Below are 17,441 nucleotides of genomic sequence, written 5' to 3'. Positions count from 1 at the left end.
TTCCACACAGCATCTTTTGTTTAACTGACTTTAGAATGATTATTTCCGTAGTAATAATGGTGTGCCCACTACCTTGCAGATATTTGAGCAGATAGATCCTTACCTCAAATAATTTTTCCTCACTTGCTCTGGTTTCATGCATTCTTGCAACTCTTATTTGTCTGTTTTTCTGTGGCTTTCCGGAAGCATGGGTGGTAGCATGTTGTCCATGGCTGGTGGACAGCTGAGTTGTGTGAGCGCTGCCCAGCAGACTACCCATCTAGACTGAAGTTCTGTGCTGGTTATTTTCATTGCTATTCTTCAGTGTGCCTGCTCAGTGATAACACTGGTGCTTTTTTTTGTAAAGCAAAATGTTTCCTTTGAAACCTGCTGAGCTATGTGAGATCAAGAAGTAGCTGATGTCACTGCTAATGGCCATTTTTTCTTCTTTTTTTTTTTAATTTTTAAATATTTCTTAGACTTACTGCATATATTTTGTCATTGACTTTCCTTTCAATGGGATAGACTTAATACATTTCATTATAACTCCTGTTTTCAGCATTTTACTTACTGTTACATAAACATTTTATTTAGTACTCAATTTAATGAGTTAAACTCCTCCTGTGTAATTTGTATTTCACTGGAGTTAAGAGTTGGGATGAATTTGCCTCCTTTTCTGTTTTTAACGGTCTTAGTCAGCTTATCAAAATAAATAAATCAGGTTAGATTTTCTTCTGATTTTTCTAAGCCCTAGGGAAAAACACTTCTGAAAAAGTGCCAAAATGATGGCTTTCGTTTTCTGTCCGATTTAATGATTTCTGGAGCAAATGATTCAACTGTGGAAAAGACAGGCCCAGAGTCCTCTGCTAAATCCTGATCATTGAGACTTCATGCCAAAAACTAAACCAATATCTCAAACCATATTATTTTTTTCTGGCTCCCCTATGAAAATCAGCCCAGTCTCGGCTGGGTACATAGCACTTCTCTTAAACAGCCTGAGTGTAATCAGAGTTGTGCCTTATCCCTTGGTGTGGTACTAATGTGACCTACATTTCTACTAAAGTTCATTCTGTCTTGACCTGTCAAGCTGAGTTTGGCTTCTCTCCAAACCTTTATTGGCATAAGCACAGACTAAGCAAATTGAGGATTTTGGAGAATGTTTCTGGAGCACCAGATAATGCTTTATCCTGTTAGTTACTTATTTAATGCTGGTGAGCCATCCTTTCTCTCCTTGAATTAACACCCTGGTTTGTACCTTTGTCTAATGCATCTGCCTTAGTAATCTGGAGCCTTCCCCACAAAACAGTCAAATTTTCACAACCAAAACCCTTCCTACAATTTGGGAGTATGATAAAGTTTGCCACTTAGCTGGAGAAAAGCACGCAACTCTGTAGTTGCATGGGATTTGAGGGAGACAAATCTAGAGTGATTTATGGAAGTGAATTGCCCTCTTTAGAGAGGTGACAGCAGTGGCATTTGTTAGTCATCAACAAAACTGATTTCCTAATCCAATATGCACATCAGAAAAGACGAAAAGAGGAATATGTCAAGATGAGATATATATACAGCAGCTCTACCTTACTGGAGTTTGCATACCAGATCAGCGCGAAGTTGTGGCGAGTAAATCTGTGTGTTCTTTCTGATACATCACTTACAAGCCAGAGTCTTGTCGGGTTACTACTTGGAATCCAAATTACAGTTAATTCGGTAAAGCTGTTGAGCTAATACCAATGTTGCTTTTATGATATAAGCACACAGGAAAAAAAAATGTGCAGATGTCAAAGCCACCTGATGCCACTTGCACGGTCTTGAAACATTTGGAAATAGCTGATAGAGAAATCTCTGTCTGTAAGATGAGCTTTCCACGGGTATCTGTTGGTCCTAGGCATGTGTGCCCCTTGTGAGACTTCAGAGCCCTGGTGAAATGGAATAGCTCAGCTAAGAGCAAGCCCCCCCCAGCACAAAGGGGCATGGTGCAGAGATTTCACGTGTTGGCCTTTACATACGGCAGCATAACCATGCAGAGCAGAGCCGGGCTATGACAGCAGTCCTGCACCTGTATTAATGAGTCCTCGACTCTGTGGTGCCAAGACAGTCACCCTCCTTCCTCTCGTGGCATTTAATCCAGGTAAAGGTCACTCGGGAGCCTCTGCACCACGCCAACTTTTGCATCTAGGGAGCCATGATGCATATTAGCAGGGGCATAATTGACTCTAATATGTCATTAACTTTTAATTACATTGCTTACATTAGAAAAGTACTAAGAGGCAGAAAAATCTGTCTTGTCTTATCATCTGAAAATTCAGGTTTGTTTGTTTCTTTTAATGCATCCTTGAGAACTTTTTAATAGGTCTGAAGCATTTTTTCCTTAATAATTAGGTTTATTTTTGGATAATTTACACATGACTATGTTAACACATGGCTAACATTCATAACACTAATGAGTTATTCACTAGTCTGAATAATTCAATGTATGAAGTCAAATTGGAAATTGGTAAACTTGTGAAAAAGTCCAGCACAAAACATAAGAAGTAGCTGAGACACAAACAGTAGGAAATCTGTGTTGGATATGTTTAGGATTTTACTTTTGACTGACTTTCACAGAAGAAGCTCTAGAGCACTGATAATTTGGGGCATAATTTAGGTCATTTATTCTTCTAAATATCTGAATACGAGAAGTAAGGTGAGGAGAGGAGAGGAAGCAATTATAAGTCCACATTCAATGTCTAGAAAACCTAGCTTCAAAGATGTACTTTTTGTCATTAAAACATACAGTAGCATAAGTATATAATTCATCTTTTTAGGACCCAGCTATCAGGCTTCAGGATACAACTTCAATGCCTATGAATGGAGGAGTCCTAAACAGAGGGGCAGCTTGTCCCCTCCAAGCAGACCACGAAACCACCCATTCCATGACCCAGTACTGAGTGATGAGGAATGGGACCGACCTACAGCAAGCAGGTAAGTTCTTGTGCAAGTTTCTGTTTTCTTACCTGCAGCTGCAGCTGTGCCTCAAAAATGGACACATCATCTAGAATGAAATTATGTTTTTCTAAGTCAGCTGTAGCAGCTCTTCCTTCACATATAAGATATAGTATTTATACTTTATGAAACTTACTAGAGTAGATGAATGACATTTGTCAAAGATTATGATGCCAAAAACAAGGCAAAAACATTTATTTTGAGTTACTTTAAAAATAAAGAAACAAAGTAGGGTGTTCCCTTGGGTAAGCTTCAAAAATTAACTGCTCTGTTTTCCACTTCACAAAAATAACCCTACAAAAGGAAGTGGACAAAGACAACCAGCATGTTAATCTTGTCTTCCATGAAAATTCTTCATTTTGGTTTTGGCAAAGAAGCAGGCATTACAGCCTTCTTCCGGAAATGCTTTAGAGCTCTGCAGTGGTTCAGTGGGAGAACAAAGTGAGCGTAGTAGAAATATCTTGTCCAAAGCCATGCATGGACATGCATATTTTCTGCCATGCATTCCTCTTCTGAGAAGTAAATCCCCTCTTCAGTGAATTCCTCTACAGGCAAAAGAATTTTCTGAGGGAAAAATACTTGGTTGACATTGCTTGGAGGTAGCTAAAGATCCAAAAAAAGGGAAGTCTCTCATTCTCTGTTCTAACGATGATCCAGCAGTGGAACCACTAGAGAGACCTGGGTGATAATTCCTGCCCAGTAACAGTGCTTCCTCAGACAAGGGCAGACAGATATTACAGAAAGATTTCAGTGCTCTTTGTACCTGTTGTCAAGACTTGCAGACGTGCACGTCTTTAGTTAGAAATACAGTTTCTTGTCGTAGCAACACAACGAGCCTGAAATCTCAGTCTGTGACAAATTCAAGTTTAGTACTACAGAAAACCTTTCTTGGATAACCCTACTGGATAAGGGTCCAGTCTGTCAACTTTAAATTTGTGAATCAAGGCAGGGCTTAGATGGCAATGCGGCTTTTCAGAAGCTGAATGCTAAATCCTCTGGTAGAGCAGATTGCCCAGTGGCATTTTGTCTGGAGACAAGTCTGTCAAGATGATAGCTGAAATCTGGGCAAGTGTAAACACTCACCCTTTATCCAGCTCCTTTGGTCCCTACTGGCCGGAAGCATATCAGAAGTTTTCATAGGCTGTTAGTGGGCAACATTTAATAAAGGAAGTGAAGGTAGTTTTCTTCATGCTTCCCATTCTTAACAAGTTACTGTCCTTAATCTGAGAGCAGTAATTTTATCCACAGCACTTGATGGTGCTCCTATACCAAGTAGTGGAGAATGTGGGAAGGGTGCATCTGTTTTTCCAGCCTGTTAGGGGGGTCTCCAGAAAAACAGCTCTTCTCTGCCCCTAGCTAGGCACTCTGTCTTCTTCTCTAACACTAAAAAGTAATCTTTTCTTACCTTTATTTTGTGTAGCACAGCTTCCAAGAATATGTGGCAACAGAAAGAGACTGAGACGTTGGGAGAGAATCAAGAAAACCATTTAAAGCAAACTTCTGTAGAAAGGTCAGGGGGAGAGAGCATCAGGAGCGTGAAGAAGGAGGGCAAGCTGTGGAAAGGTGCCTCTGGTGGGCAAAGGAAAGGTGGGGGACAGCTGGAAGAGTGGAATACTTCCAGGTAGGAAAACAAAGAGTGCACAGGAGCAAGATCCAACTGGGCTGGGGAAGGGAGAGAGGGAAGAAAGTAAAAACAGTTAAAAGGAGAAAAAGGAGAAAAAATGGGTGAAAGCAGAAGGCACATCACTAACATGCCATTGAGTGACAATGACATTTCAGTTGGAAAGTGAATGAAACCGGAGCATAAACTGCTCTGTAGCCTTGTTTCTATCTACCACTGAAAGGCAGGACAAGTCAGTTACAGTTCCTGCTCCAGGGAAAATGATTTGCACTTCAAAACGTTACCTACAGGAGTGAGTGTGCCAGATCCTAGAATACCCTATCACCTCCTGATGGAGGAACAAAAAAAGGGGGGGGGGGCGGTGGGGGGGGACACTCGGTCTCTTGCATGTCAATAAGAACCAAATCACAGGCACCTGTGGTTTCATATCTGTCCCACTACCTCTCCTTCAGCATTTTTGTGTATCTAAATTCCTGATGGCTCTTTGAATGAGCATCCATTTGAGAACCAAATATATTTGTTACAGCTCAAACAATATTTCACATGACATAAAATCAATCTCTCGGGTTTTGTTTCAAGGAAAACAAATTAGATGAGAAATGACTTGGAAGCTCTTTTTTTTTTCTGATGCAGCAGCTCAGCTACAAATCAGTTTATTAATGTGGCTATAATGGAGATGAAAAAGTTGAGCATTTCACACACCAAGAGACAAGACTTAGGGAAAAATCAAAAGAGGAGGTGAGGGGACCCAAAAGAGGAATTGTTCCAGCCAAAAGGAGGTCCAGACTTACAGGTCTGGAATCATTTCAGATTTCACAGGAGTCAGAGAAGGAATGGAGATCCTGTTCTAGACAGCCCAGCCTTTGCTGCCACAGACATAAAATCCTGTTCATTAACTCAAGCTCCATTTTATATTACAATATTAGTATCCAATATAAAGAAGGTATCGGATTGGATTAATTAGTCTATGTTCAATGTTAGCAGTTGAAAAAACTACTTAGGTTGATTGAAAGAGCTAATTTCAGAAGTTAAGGATCTTCCCAAAACCATGTTTTAAATACTTTCTTATCTTGCCTGGGAGGAATTGCATCTGTGCTCCGAGTAGGTATTCTCACCATTTCTGTATCTGTTGCAATATCTCAGAAGAGGCACTGGCGCTAGATGGAGAATCATTGCAATAAGAGATCCAAACGGCTGGCCATTGTCTGCCTGACTGATCGTAGCTGTAAGAAAGCATCTCTGAGGCAGAGTATCATGGGAGAAGTGTTCAAGTTGTTGTCGGTTGTGCTGGGCAATTCCTCTGTTTAAAAGCTATTATGTTAACAGTGCTACATTCGTGCTGTTCTCAGTAATACGCAGTTTGTCAAGCAAGGCCTCAGATGCTTCCATGACAGTGTTTGCTCTGTCTATGTTAAGCACCACTAGCTGCAGTCCATGGGCAGCTGCAACAGCTTGCTGCCACCAAAAGGGCAAGTTTTTGTTCTTTCCCTCCCTCATCCTTCCCCTGTGCCTGTCACATAAGTTTGTACATAAAATGACTAGGAGTGGTTTCTATTGTGGCAGTCAGGTGGGGTAAACTGATAATGATAAATGGAGCTTACACTGAATCAGGTGAAAACACCACCACCCCTCTTTTGCAAAATGCTGTTTGCCAAATTGGGGCTCTTTTCATGTTCCCTGAAAGAAGTCTGTGAGGTTGAAAGCGACTGCCAGGCTATGAGAAGACTTGTCATGTCCAGGCTCTTCATGTCCACGACCTCCCCACTCTCCTGCCTACCTATCGTAACCTCCTGTCATTCAAGTTGCAATCTATGGCAAGGCACATGTGTAAAATATATTTTCAAGAGGAAAAAAATAAAAATAAACCACCTTTTTTTAACCTCTCATTGTAAATCTAGCTTCGCAGGTACCCATGATAACACCGAGGCTGACCAGGAGGAAAACTTCTGGTCTCAGGCTCTGGAGGATTTAGAGACCTGTGGCCAGTCAGGAATTCTGAGGGAACTAGAGGTAGAACAATCTTAACCTTTCTTTCCGATTATAGAGAAATATAATGGTTTTGGTTTGGTTTACATTCATTTTATTTTCTCCTTTTTTTCTTTTAATTTGCACTAATCACACCAATTCATTTAAAAGCTTTAACCCCTCTCCACAGGACAAGGCTGACAGGCGTCTGTGTTTGAGAAACATGACTCTCTTGGTACCTACCCTTTACGTTTATATTTTTTGCTTGTGCAGCTGCCTCCCCCGCCCCTAACCAGAGCTATTTTTCTTTTGTACGATGCAACTGAAATTCTATAAGACATGTTCACCCCAGAGCTTTTGACTTGTAGCTTCTGCTGTGCATACCACTGATGCTGTCTACACAGGCAGCAAATGGCGCAGAACTTCCTAAGTGGGCACATCCTTCCTGCAGCAATGCATCCCATTCTCTGACGGCCGCTTTATGCAGCTTTTCTTAGCATGTTTTAGGTTGTCTTTTAAACTGAAACTTAATTTGATTAAGATGAACATAAAAGAAAATCGTCTTCTCAAAATGTTCTGCTATAATCTTACCACGCTGAAAAAAAATCCTGCTAACGTGAGAAGTGTTTGTTATACAGTAAATTCTTCATGATGCAACAAATTTCACTCTGAAATTTATTGCACATCCAACCGTGCTTCATGTTAGATTGTATGTGGAGTGGGGTTGGGGAAGAGGCAGAGTAACTTTGAGTCTTTATTTTTGTAATCACCTTTTCTCTAAGTTCTCTTATCGGAACAATTAAGATTATACTGCCACTTAAAGCCGTGGGATGAAAGGACCTAAAATATTTTCTTTTATGTTCTTTTAAATTCCTGGAGCTGCGAAACTGGCAGAATCTCATTTTCATTTTTATGTTATATGAAGTCCTGTAGCAGCCAGGAGGAATGTGAATGGCATAACTGGGTGAAAGTTTTTCAGTTCAAATTAATTTATTTCCTTCAGATTTATGGCTTCTGTATTGCATGTATGGGTAGCAAAATGTGATTCTCATGTATTTGTTATTGCAAACCAGAGAAAAGCAGGAGAAAATGTTATATGGGTTTAATTCCGTAGTTAGATATGGTTTGGTACCACAGGCTTCTCATGCAGTTTTCAATATTCAGAGCACAATAAAAGGATATGGAAGTAGGTAATTCAGAAGTGGAAATGTATCATTCAGGATGACCAGAATTCAGTTACTTCAAGAGGCTGAGTGTTCCTCAGCCTTTTACAAACGTGAAATTCAGAACTGCAGGTGCTGTATCATTTAGAGCATCATCTTCTTGCACAACCCACAGATCTGAAAAGAAAGCAAGACCAATTCAGTGTGACAGGATGCTGAGAATGGCGATGCCTCTGTTTTATGAAGTACCATCTCGTAGTCAAGGACTCCTCCTCATTTTTCATTTCAAGGTCTTCAGCCAAAGAGCAAAGAAAACTGTTGTTTGCCAAGTCCTCCAGCTTCTTTTGCTCCATCAGGGAGTAATATCCGTCATTTCTGAGCACAGGAGAGACTATTAAAGCTACAATAGATTACCTTGTAGTGAAAGTAGTGCTGGAGCTGGGAGAAAGACGGGTGACAGACATGGTCGTCAGAGTCAGAAGCAAACATTTCTTTGCCTGTTTTTCCCCTACTTTTCCCCACTTCATTTTCACTTCTCATTTTCAAGCAGGCTGCCTCCATCCTGTCCCAGTCAGAGTTCAGCTTATGGCTGTTTAATTTCCCTTTTCACTTGTCCATCAGTGCCAGGGAGAATAAACAGGAAATTCAGTGTACCCCATGCTGTCAGCAGCAGCAGGCTGCACCACTGTGTGGTGGCAGTGCCAAAGCACCTCCACCTCCTGTTCCCTGGAGCAGAAATTCTTTCACAACGGAGCAGCCTCCTTGCTGTGCATGAGTACTTTTCCTATCAGTCCATTCCACCCAGTGGATGAGATGACTCCTGTTGTCTTCTTTCGAGATTTCACATTCTGCGTCCTCTTTCATCTAACATAAAAGGCTAGCTTTTACTGAGGCTAAACCCAGCAGTGAGACGGGGGTTGTATCTCTGAGGTAACAGTGCTAGCTAAGGTAGTTACTCTTGCAATACGCACGTCATGCAAAAGATCTTTCTGAACAACGAGCTTACCTGTGCTGAGTTTCCCCCACCCAGGCACTGTCCCTGCCAGTGCTGAGTCTAGAACTGCCTTCACATTCTGCTGACGTTTTTTTTCCACCTTGCACACCCACTCTGTCTTGTAAATACCCTCCTATAGATCCAGTTCCAACAAATGTAATTACGCCACAGCTTAAACGTCATTTTATTTACATGTCAAATATTTTTAAAGTAAACAGTTATACTACACACTCTTCAGTCCTGCCTGCCAGGAGACTAGCTTAGCAGCATAGCCATTCCAGTGCTCAGTATTTTAGTTGGAAATGCCATCTGAAAACTTTTGCCCATAGGGTTTTGTTACTGTTGTTGTGTTTTGTCGTGGTCCTGTATTTTATAGTGACTTGCAAGCAGATTGAACATCTGTCTTCTTGCCTTTTGCTGTGCCCTGAGTGATTGTGTTTTAACAAAGAATAGAGTTTTTCTTACTGCTATGAATTAACCACTTTCTTAACCCACGTTCTGTGTGAAAAATTAACCTGTTCATTAATGCTCTAGGCCACAATTATGTCAGGAAGTACAATGAGTCTGAATCATGAAAACCCACAACCTCGTAGCCAGCTGGGAAGACAAGCCAGCTTCCAGGAAAGAAGCACTGTAAGGCCACATTACAGTCAAACTACCCGTAGCAACACACTGCCATCAGATGTGGGGAGAAAGTCCATGGTTATGAGAAAATTTAAGCAAGAAATGAAAGAAATCATGTCACCAACTCCTGTGGAGTTACACAAGGTCTGTAATTTTTCTTCTGACAGTTTTGAAATAATATATTCAGCATAGGGAATCTAATTATGTATGGCAATACAGTAAGCACTTTTTATAATGGCTCCACAGATGTAATTCTGGGGCCATGCATATTAGTTCCTACGAAAACATTAATGATATATCCTTATGGGGAAAACAAACAAATAAGATGCATCCTTGTCTACTATTTACGTTTACAACAAATCCTCAAAAGGGACTGCTCTTTTGCAAGGAGGATCCACTGGTAATTTGAATTGACAATGCCAATAACTCATCTCTGCAAAATGTGTTCATTAAAAAAAAAAAAAAAAAAAAAAAAAAAGTTTAATTTCTAGAAAATACATTTCTTTAGAAAATTACTCAGGGAGGTTTGGGGCTCCCATTGGTCCTTCTTCAAATTAACACTCATTTCGAATCAAGTACATGATACTCAATGTATACAATATAGAATGTATTTCAAATTAGCTATTGTTTCACTTCTCTTCATAATTCCTTTGCTCTAAAAAGGATTTTAAAATTTCAGCCTATGCAACTTTTCACTGCTCAAGACTGTTGAAATCACACGGTGATATTAAGGTGGCTCTACACCCCAAGGAAGTAATGGATAAATTATCTTTAAATATGCACAGTAAATGCCATGCACCATAACAGCAACCAGATCCCAAAACTGTGGGGAATGTTATAATGCTGTTCTCCTCGATGGGAATGAGCATCCCATCTCCTGCACCATCTTCCTCTTGAAGGTCTGAGTTTTTCCCAGAGAGGAGACAGAAGCATGGAGAAAATTCTTTAAAAGGTCACGTTGTCACTCTCAAGAGGGTTGGTTTGCTTTCTAGTCCCTGCACGTTTCATAGAATCATAGACTGGTTTGGGTTGGAAGGGACCTCAAAGCCCACCCAGCTCCACCCCCCTGCCATGGGCAGGGACACCTCCCACCAGACCAGGTTGCCCAAAGCCCCATCCAGCCTGGCCTTGAGCACCTCCAGGGATGGGGCATCCACAGCTTCTGAGTTTAGTTCACAGTTCATCCAGTTTAGCTTAGTAAGATAGTGTCTCAGTGAGTATGTGCTAAACGGATTTTTATAGAAGGTATTGGAGAGTGGATCTTGCGTTTGGACAATGAATAAATTGTCGATGTAAGTAGTCAATAGGGCGTGTTGTGATAGTTTTAAGCTATTTGTATTTCCAACTTGATATGAAGTGATTAATGGGGTTGGTTACTGTGCTCAGTTTTCCGGAGTGGAAAGTAAATGTGAGATAGAAGATGAAACTACACCGGCAGGCATTCAATGGTGCACTCACATTCAGCAAAGATACTTCTATGGATTATAAAACCAGCCTTTCATGATTGATGAAACGAATCTTTTCCTGGAGAGGAGGAGTCAGATTGCTACTAATGAGTTAGCGCTGTGTTATAGCTGCTAGCTCTTCAGTACTGGTCAGTAAAAAGTACCCTGTCCTAGAGATTTATTTATTTTTTACTATTTTTTGTTGTAGTTGTTGTTGTAAAGATTGCTGTGACCTTCCATTTGAGTAATTTTTGTGTTTTGTTGAGACAATGTACCTGCTTTTCCATGGTCTGCTGAAGTGATGTTGAGTTCGCTTATACTGTTTGTTCTGTCATCAAGTCATTTCCTTTCTAAGAATCTAAATTTGAACCTGCACTATATTTTTCAATCTTTTCAGTCATTTAAGAAAAATGGAAACCAGTGACTGGATCTTATGGGCCAGTTCACTAACATATGCTTATACCCCTATGATGATACATGCAGGTTAACCCAGGCATCATGGGCTGGTTTTATATTTATGCTTATCTTAGTTAAGTTCTTACGGGTTAGTTTTCTTACTGGTTCTTGTGTAGCAATGTGCATTTTACTTTCTCTTCCCTCCTTAATTTTTGACAGAGACCTCTAGTTTAACATGAATAAGCTGCTCAGTTTCTCTTTCTTAAGGAAAGTTTGTCCAGTCAGAGTTTTCCAAAACAGCTGCAGTGCCTCAGGAATGACTGGGAATTCACTGTCAAAGAAATTCCTCAATTTAAGTATTTTTTGTAACAAGTCTTGCTGGCTAATGTGCTCTGCCCTCTTGCAGGCAAATGTCTCAATCATTTGGGCCACTGACAGGGCAACCACTGAAATAATAACTGCTTTGGAAAACTGTGATGGTATGAGCAGTCCCTGAAATACAAGCTAAGACATAGCTTGCCTAGGACTTACTTCAGCATGTCCTCAACTGTACACTGCTGAGTTTTCGTAGTTCCTTCAGCAGGACAGTGCAGATGCTTTTTTACTGCCTCAGTGCAATGAGTCTGCACATGCGTTGAGTCAGGACCTACGTGCCCTACAGATCAGAATTCATACCTTAGTTTGATTACAGCGGGATGGGCTGACTGAGGAAGATGTTCCACTGGTTTTCATAACCTGACTGGGAGAGAGCTACAATATTTCACTGTGCTGAAGAAAAAGCCACACATAAAACCAAAATGCATAAATGGCTGGCCTAGCTGTAAATGGTAAGAGAGAATAAGACTGGATAAAACTCCTCAGGCCATAAACACAGATGAGTAAGTTATGTTACCAGCTTGTCCTTCTCAGATGCATACCTGTCAGAAGGGCAACACAGCCCTGAGAATTATTTTACTTAATGCTGCAAACCTTGCAGCAAGTTAACCTGAATTCATCACCGCTATTCCATACTTCACTGCATTGTATTCACCAAACAATTATTTTAACTATTTTTGTCCGGAGGAAGCTAGGATTGAGACATGTCATACAGATCTCTTAAAACATTTGTTCTAGGTGGTTTAATCAGTAGCATTTAATTTAGCTGAACACCATATTGCTACCCAAATTGAATTAATGCCTTTAATTGATTTTATCTACTTAGGTAAGAATATAGATTAATATTTTTCTTAAAATCACAACAGACCGTTTTTTAAAGTTTCATAGACCAAGCATTCCTCTGAGAGCAAAAATATGCTCAAGACATAAGATAATTTTTCAACATTATTGCTGCAAGTAGGCATTAACCTAAAATTACCATTGGTTAAAATTTCTCAATATCTAATCTGTGCAAGACATATAAATTGAAATTAAACATTTTTCCTCTAGATTTGAGAGGGAGGAGAGGCACAGAAACAAGCTCAAAACCTGTAAGCCTCTGCTTAAAATTTGTAACTATTTAATTGCTTATGAAATATGAATTAAATTTCCATTTCAGCTTTCCTTTCCCCTTAGGCTCCTAATGCAAATTTGAAAGTCTAACAAATCATCTACAATTGAGATTTTGCTATTGAGGTCAAAACTTCCAAACAGTTTTGATCAAAGTGCATATAATACATAGGAAGATCTAGGTGTTGCATGAATTGCCTACAACCTCATACCCTCCAGATCGGCTGCATTAGGGGCAAGCGAAGATGAGAAACCTGTGTGGGTTAAGGCTTTGCTCGTCCTCATTATTAAATAAAAATCGGAGTATTTCAGGTAGCAGCATTTGTACTCTGAGATTCTCTTTTAGAAAGATATGCTGCCCTAAAAAGAAGTAGCCCTAAAATTATAACCTACAATATAAAAGAATGTTCTCTGCAGATGTCTTAGCACCTAAAAGTGTGATTGTCAAATACACAACGATGTTCAATCACGACCTCATCCCTTAAATGAATAAATACCAGTTCATTGAATTTCCAAGCTCCTGATAAATTAACCAAAGGTCAGGAGAATATAGCCATAAGGGAAAGAGTTTTTTTAAATCTTTTATGATCCGTATATCTGAAGAAATGGAGGCATGAGATAATATGGTACATAAAAGTCCTGATTGTGAGGCAGACGCTAATTCCCTTCCACAATGCGCTGTCTGTAGAAATCAGTGAAGTCCAGCGGGAACAATTGGAGGGGGCAACAAAAGACATTCTCAAGTTTTGCTTCCCGCAAACGCGGTTTGTCACCTCTACAGGAAAACTCCACTTCCATGTCCCTCATCATGTGCAATGCGCCATGTTTTGACTCGCAAGGTGGGCATGAAGTAGCATGTGGTTTTCCCTGGGCATTATGCACAAGATACAAGGTCAAGTGAGCTATTGTGGAATGGCACTTCTGTAGACCTGCGGAGCAGAATTTGTGCATATTTTGTTTGCTGATAGACCACATGCTAAGAATAGGAAAAAACGCAACACTGTCCTAGAGCATTTAGCTAGGACCACTGCCTGTGGTGCCTGCAGAATTGTTGTCCGCTCTGTCGTGGCTTTGGTAAGGTCTTGACTGTAACAGAGTGCCCAGTTGGGGGTCTGAGAGATAAAGAGGGATGTTGTCCTACCAAACAGAGCCCAGAGGAAAACACTCCTTGTTTCACATAACTGCGGAGGAGAGAATAAAGTGATGTCCTCGTTCTTTGTGGCTAGCAGCAGGCTTAAGTCTCAGCAAGGGTGATTTAGTTTAGACAGGGAAAATAGCTGAAGCACTGGAAGGGATTACTTTAATAGACTGTGGAGTTTCCATCACTGGAGATTTTAAGAAGCAGGACAGATAAATGTCTTTCAGAAATGGGTTAGATGCAGTTGATCCTGCCTTTCAGCAAGAATAGAGTCCAAATGACTTCAGAGAGCCCTGTTTCATATGGTTTAGTACTTCCTCTGAGGTTGGATCCACCTCCACTTAACTCCAGGGCCTGAAGGAAGAGGAAGGGGAAAAGAAAAGGAACGAGTGGGAAGTTCCTTTTAAAAAATGGTGCCATCTGTGCCAGAAGAACACAGTATTTTAAGTCTTGGCTCCTCTTAGGCCTTGTATCCTGTTTTTGTGTTTAGTTTTCAAGGCTTCTTTAAGAAGCAGTTAACAGGAAGCATTCCTACCATTTGTGACAGTGTGGAAAATAAGTTATTTAAAAGAGGATTTCTGTCTTGGTGCAGTGCTATTTTTTTTCAATAAACAAAATAAATCTCCCTCCCTTTTTTTTTTTTTTTTTTGGAGGGAGTGTGGGGGAGCAATTGTTTTTAGTCTTGTGATACTGTTCATCTTATGGCACATCCACAGCAGCTTCAAACATACTTCAGACCATGTTAGACGTGCTATGGTATCACAAACAAATGCCTCTGTGGAGAACAAATTGTTAGAGGTTTCCCAGAGTTGTGCTGATACACCAGCTGTCGATACAAATTAGAATCCTTCTCAGATGAAATATATTGAATTTGCAGATAGACTTGTCAGTAGGTGAAATGCCCATTGACTCTTAAAATGCACGCTGAGATGGATAATGAAAGCTTCAGTGACAAGTTAGGTCAGGGGAAGATGGGAGCGAAGAAGACAGCTTAAACTCAGCAGTCACTGGGAGGTTTAAAATGGCAGGTCACACCCCAAAAAAGAGAACCCATCACTGGAGAAGGCCTCCAGCTCGATTAACGGGACTTTAGGCATGGCTTTCTGTTTCACTGTATGTACTGTACGAAGGGAGAAAAGCAAGGGAAGAGGAGGAACGGAGGTGAAGTCAGGGATGAATGCTGTGTGTGGATATTGGTGCTTACCGCAGCATGAGATGTTCTCACAGCAGCTCCATCCATTTGTACAGACAAAATGGTGCTGTCGCTACAGCAGCTGGTCTGTTCTCCTGATGTGAGAGAGAAGCAAGGAAAAAAACAACACCCCTAAAGAAATAAAAACCTAAGTATACCTACAAAGAAGTTTCTGAATCCCTTTCTATGAAATAACTGAAATAACAAAACTGCCTGCAAAGCATTAATTCTCTGGATGCTTGGAAAACCTCCTTCTCCTAACAGTTTTAACTTCTATGTCCTACTTTTGAACGGCCGTCTCTTACCTCTGTAACTAACACACCTGCGCTAACGCTATTGTTTTTGTGCAGAATTCCCTTCCTGCAGGGTCTGTCTGTAGGAGCCGTGTTTGTGCTTTCTTAAAAGTCTGCATTGTAACTCTTATACTGAGCACTGCGGAGACTGGGCCTTGCCGGGCTGACCATCACCTGGCCAAAACAAAAAAGGCTGGCTGGGGCCCGAGGTGCCGGTGGTATTTGTGCCCTGTGGCAGCTCCCGAAGCCATGACACAGGTGATGGTTTGGTTTAGGCCAGGTCTTTGTTACTGCACGTCGGCCTTCACCGTTGAAATCCCCAAATGCCAAGTCTTGTTAGCAGCACTCACGCTCTCGCGACTGAACTGAGACTGGCTGCAATTAAATGATCTGTTCCCTGTGGAGAGATTATATGGATAGCTTTCAGCTAATTTCTTGTCCGTGCCACACAAAGCCTCCTCATTTGGGAAGGAGGGGGTGGAACCTGTAGTTTACAGTAAGCCCAGCTGATTTTACAGCCTATTTTAGACTAGATTCAGACATTTGGGGCAATTAATTATGCTCTCAGAGTCAAAAATGGAATGAGTGAATCGCAATACGTGTTGTTAAACCCCAAACCCTACAATTAAAAGAATTTACTAATTTACTTAAGAGAAACAAAACCTAATTGGCTGACCAAGCTAATGCCTGTACTTGGGTATCCTGGTGACTAGAGAACAGGACAGCAAAAGAGTAAGACTCAGAAAAAAAATCATACCACAAAAGGTGGTATAGAAAACACACGTTTCCAGCTGAGAAGCAGAAGTGAAGAGGACTGCTTATTACTGAAGAATAAGGAGGCTTCTGAGATCATTAATACGATGTAAAAATGGGGTCATCTCCCGTATAATACTAGAAGTACCAAATCGTAGGTAAGTGGTCACTCGAACATGAACTAAGCCTAAGAAGGAGACCTGCCAAGTGCTTGCAGAAATGTGGACACACTTTTTTTTCCCCACCTTATCATCACATCAAATTACCTCCGCAGGTAACTTTGTACAAGGACACTGATGGAGAAGACTTTGGGTTTAGTGTCTCGGATGGCTTATTGGAAAAAGGCGTGTACGTTAAAAACATTCGACCAGCTGGCCCTGGCGATCTGGGTGGTTTGAAACCATACGACAGACTGCTACAGGTAATGTTTCTGGCACCACACGGGTTTGGCGTGATTGGAGATGACATACAGCAGCCTTTTTGTAAAGGGAATTGTTACAGTACTGCGTGGTGTTTGGGTATCAGCTGGGTACTCAGATGTGCGTGCAGAAAACTGAGTGAAGTTGTGTCAGCACTCATTTGGAGCAACCTTATTATCTGTGTTACTTATTATATTTTCAATGAGGAGCAGTATTGCTATTTTTTATTTCTGCTGAGAAAGGATGTGGGGGAAATGGGAAGAAGGAAAAAAATTATCCTAATTGCTTTGTGCCACAGGCTGTATAAATCACTTAGAGCCTAGATAAGGCAGCAGCACCTCATGGTGATTTGGGCTTTTATGCAGTAGAAGTAAGAGTAGATTTTTCTCTGTAATGTCACATTTATAGAAACAAATTATTTATTTCACAACTTCAAAGGAGACATAAAAATGCTTACTGGAAAGTTAGAATTTCCCAAGGCATTTCCAGATGGATTTGTAATTTTTCCTGTTCTTGATGCAGACTTGAAAATTGTTTCTGTGCTTAATCCAAGTTGCTGATCGCCATAGTGGTAATAGCATAACACTGAGTGCCACGCTTAGCGCAGTGCCAAGTTGGCTTGTGAGGGAAAAGCTAATTTATTTATTTATTGTCAACTGGGCCAATAAAACGTTTGTGTATTCATGAATACCAGAGAAAACAAACAGAAACTTTAGATGTGGGCTATGGCATTTAAACTGATGAATACTGAGAAAGTGAGAAAAATTATGTGCTGTTAAGTGTCGTGTATGGAGCAGGCATCATGACTACTGACAACCGCTATCATCGGGGCCAGTAAGGCCATTTTAGCCACATTCCATTAAACAGGAAGTAAAGAACTTCACTGATGTCTTCAGATCAGATACCATGGTTAAATACTCTTTTATTGGGCTGTTCTCTAGCTGCAAGATTTAAGTCAGATTTCATGGTCTCAAGGATGAATCTGTTTCTGT

The 17,441-nt window shown here is 40.7% G+C and overlaps 1 protein-coding gene across 25 annotated transcripts in view; it reads left to right on the top strand.

The window, feature by feature from the left end:
- Positions 1–17,441, top strand: part of GRIP1 (glutamate receptor interacting protein 1) — a 325,251-nt gene that overhangs the window by 305,970 nt on the left and 1,840 nt on the right. For 13 of the 25 annotated variants that reach the window (XM_080592313.1, XM_080592318.1, XM_080592314.1 and 10 more), the window contains 6 exons: positions 2,784–2,940; positions 4,382–4,582; positions 6,481–6,592; positions 6,738–6,782; positions 9,239–9,472; positions 16,305–16,451. In XM_080592313.1, coding sequence (XP_080448439.1) covers positions 2,784–2,940; positions 4,382–4,582; positions 6,481–6,592; positions 6,738–6,782; positions 9,239–9,472; positions 16,305–16,451 — 896 coding nt within the window. The remainder of the gene's footprint in view (positions 1–2,783; positions 2,941–4,381; positions 4,583–6,480; positions 6,593–6,737; positions 6,783–9,238; positions 9,473–16,304; positions 16,452–17,441) is intronic. The other 12 variants (XM_080592321.1, XM_080592325.1, XM_080592315.1 and 9 more) reach the window with 2 other exon arrangements.

Source organism: Anser brachyrhynchus, assembly GCF_964034855.1.
Source record: "Anser brachyrhynchus genome assembly, chromosome: 1".
In the NCBI taxonomy this organism is placed as follows: Eukaryota; Metazoa; Chordata; class Aves; order Anseriformes; family Anatidae; genus Anser; species Anser brachyrhynchus.
Note: the sequence above shows the minus strand (reverse complement) of the source record. Positions and strands in the feature narration are given on the sequence as shown.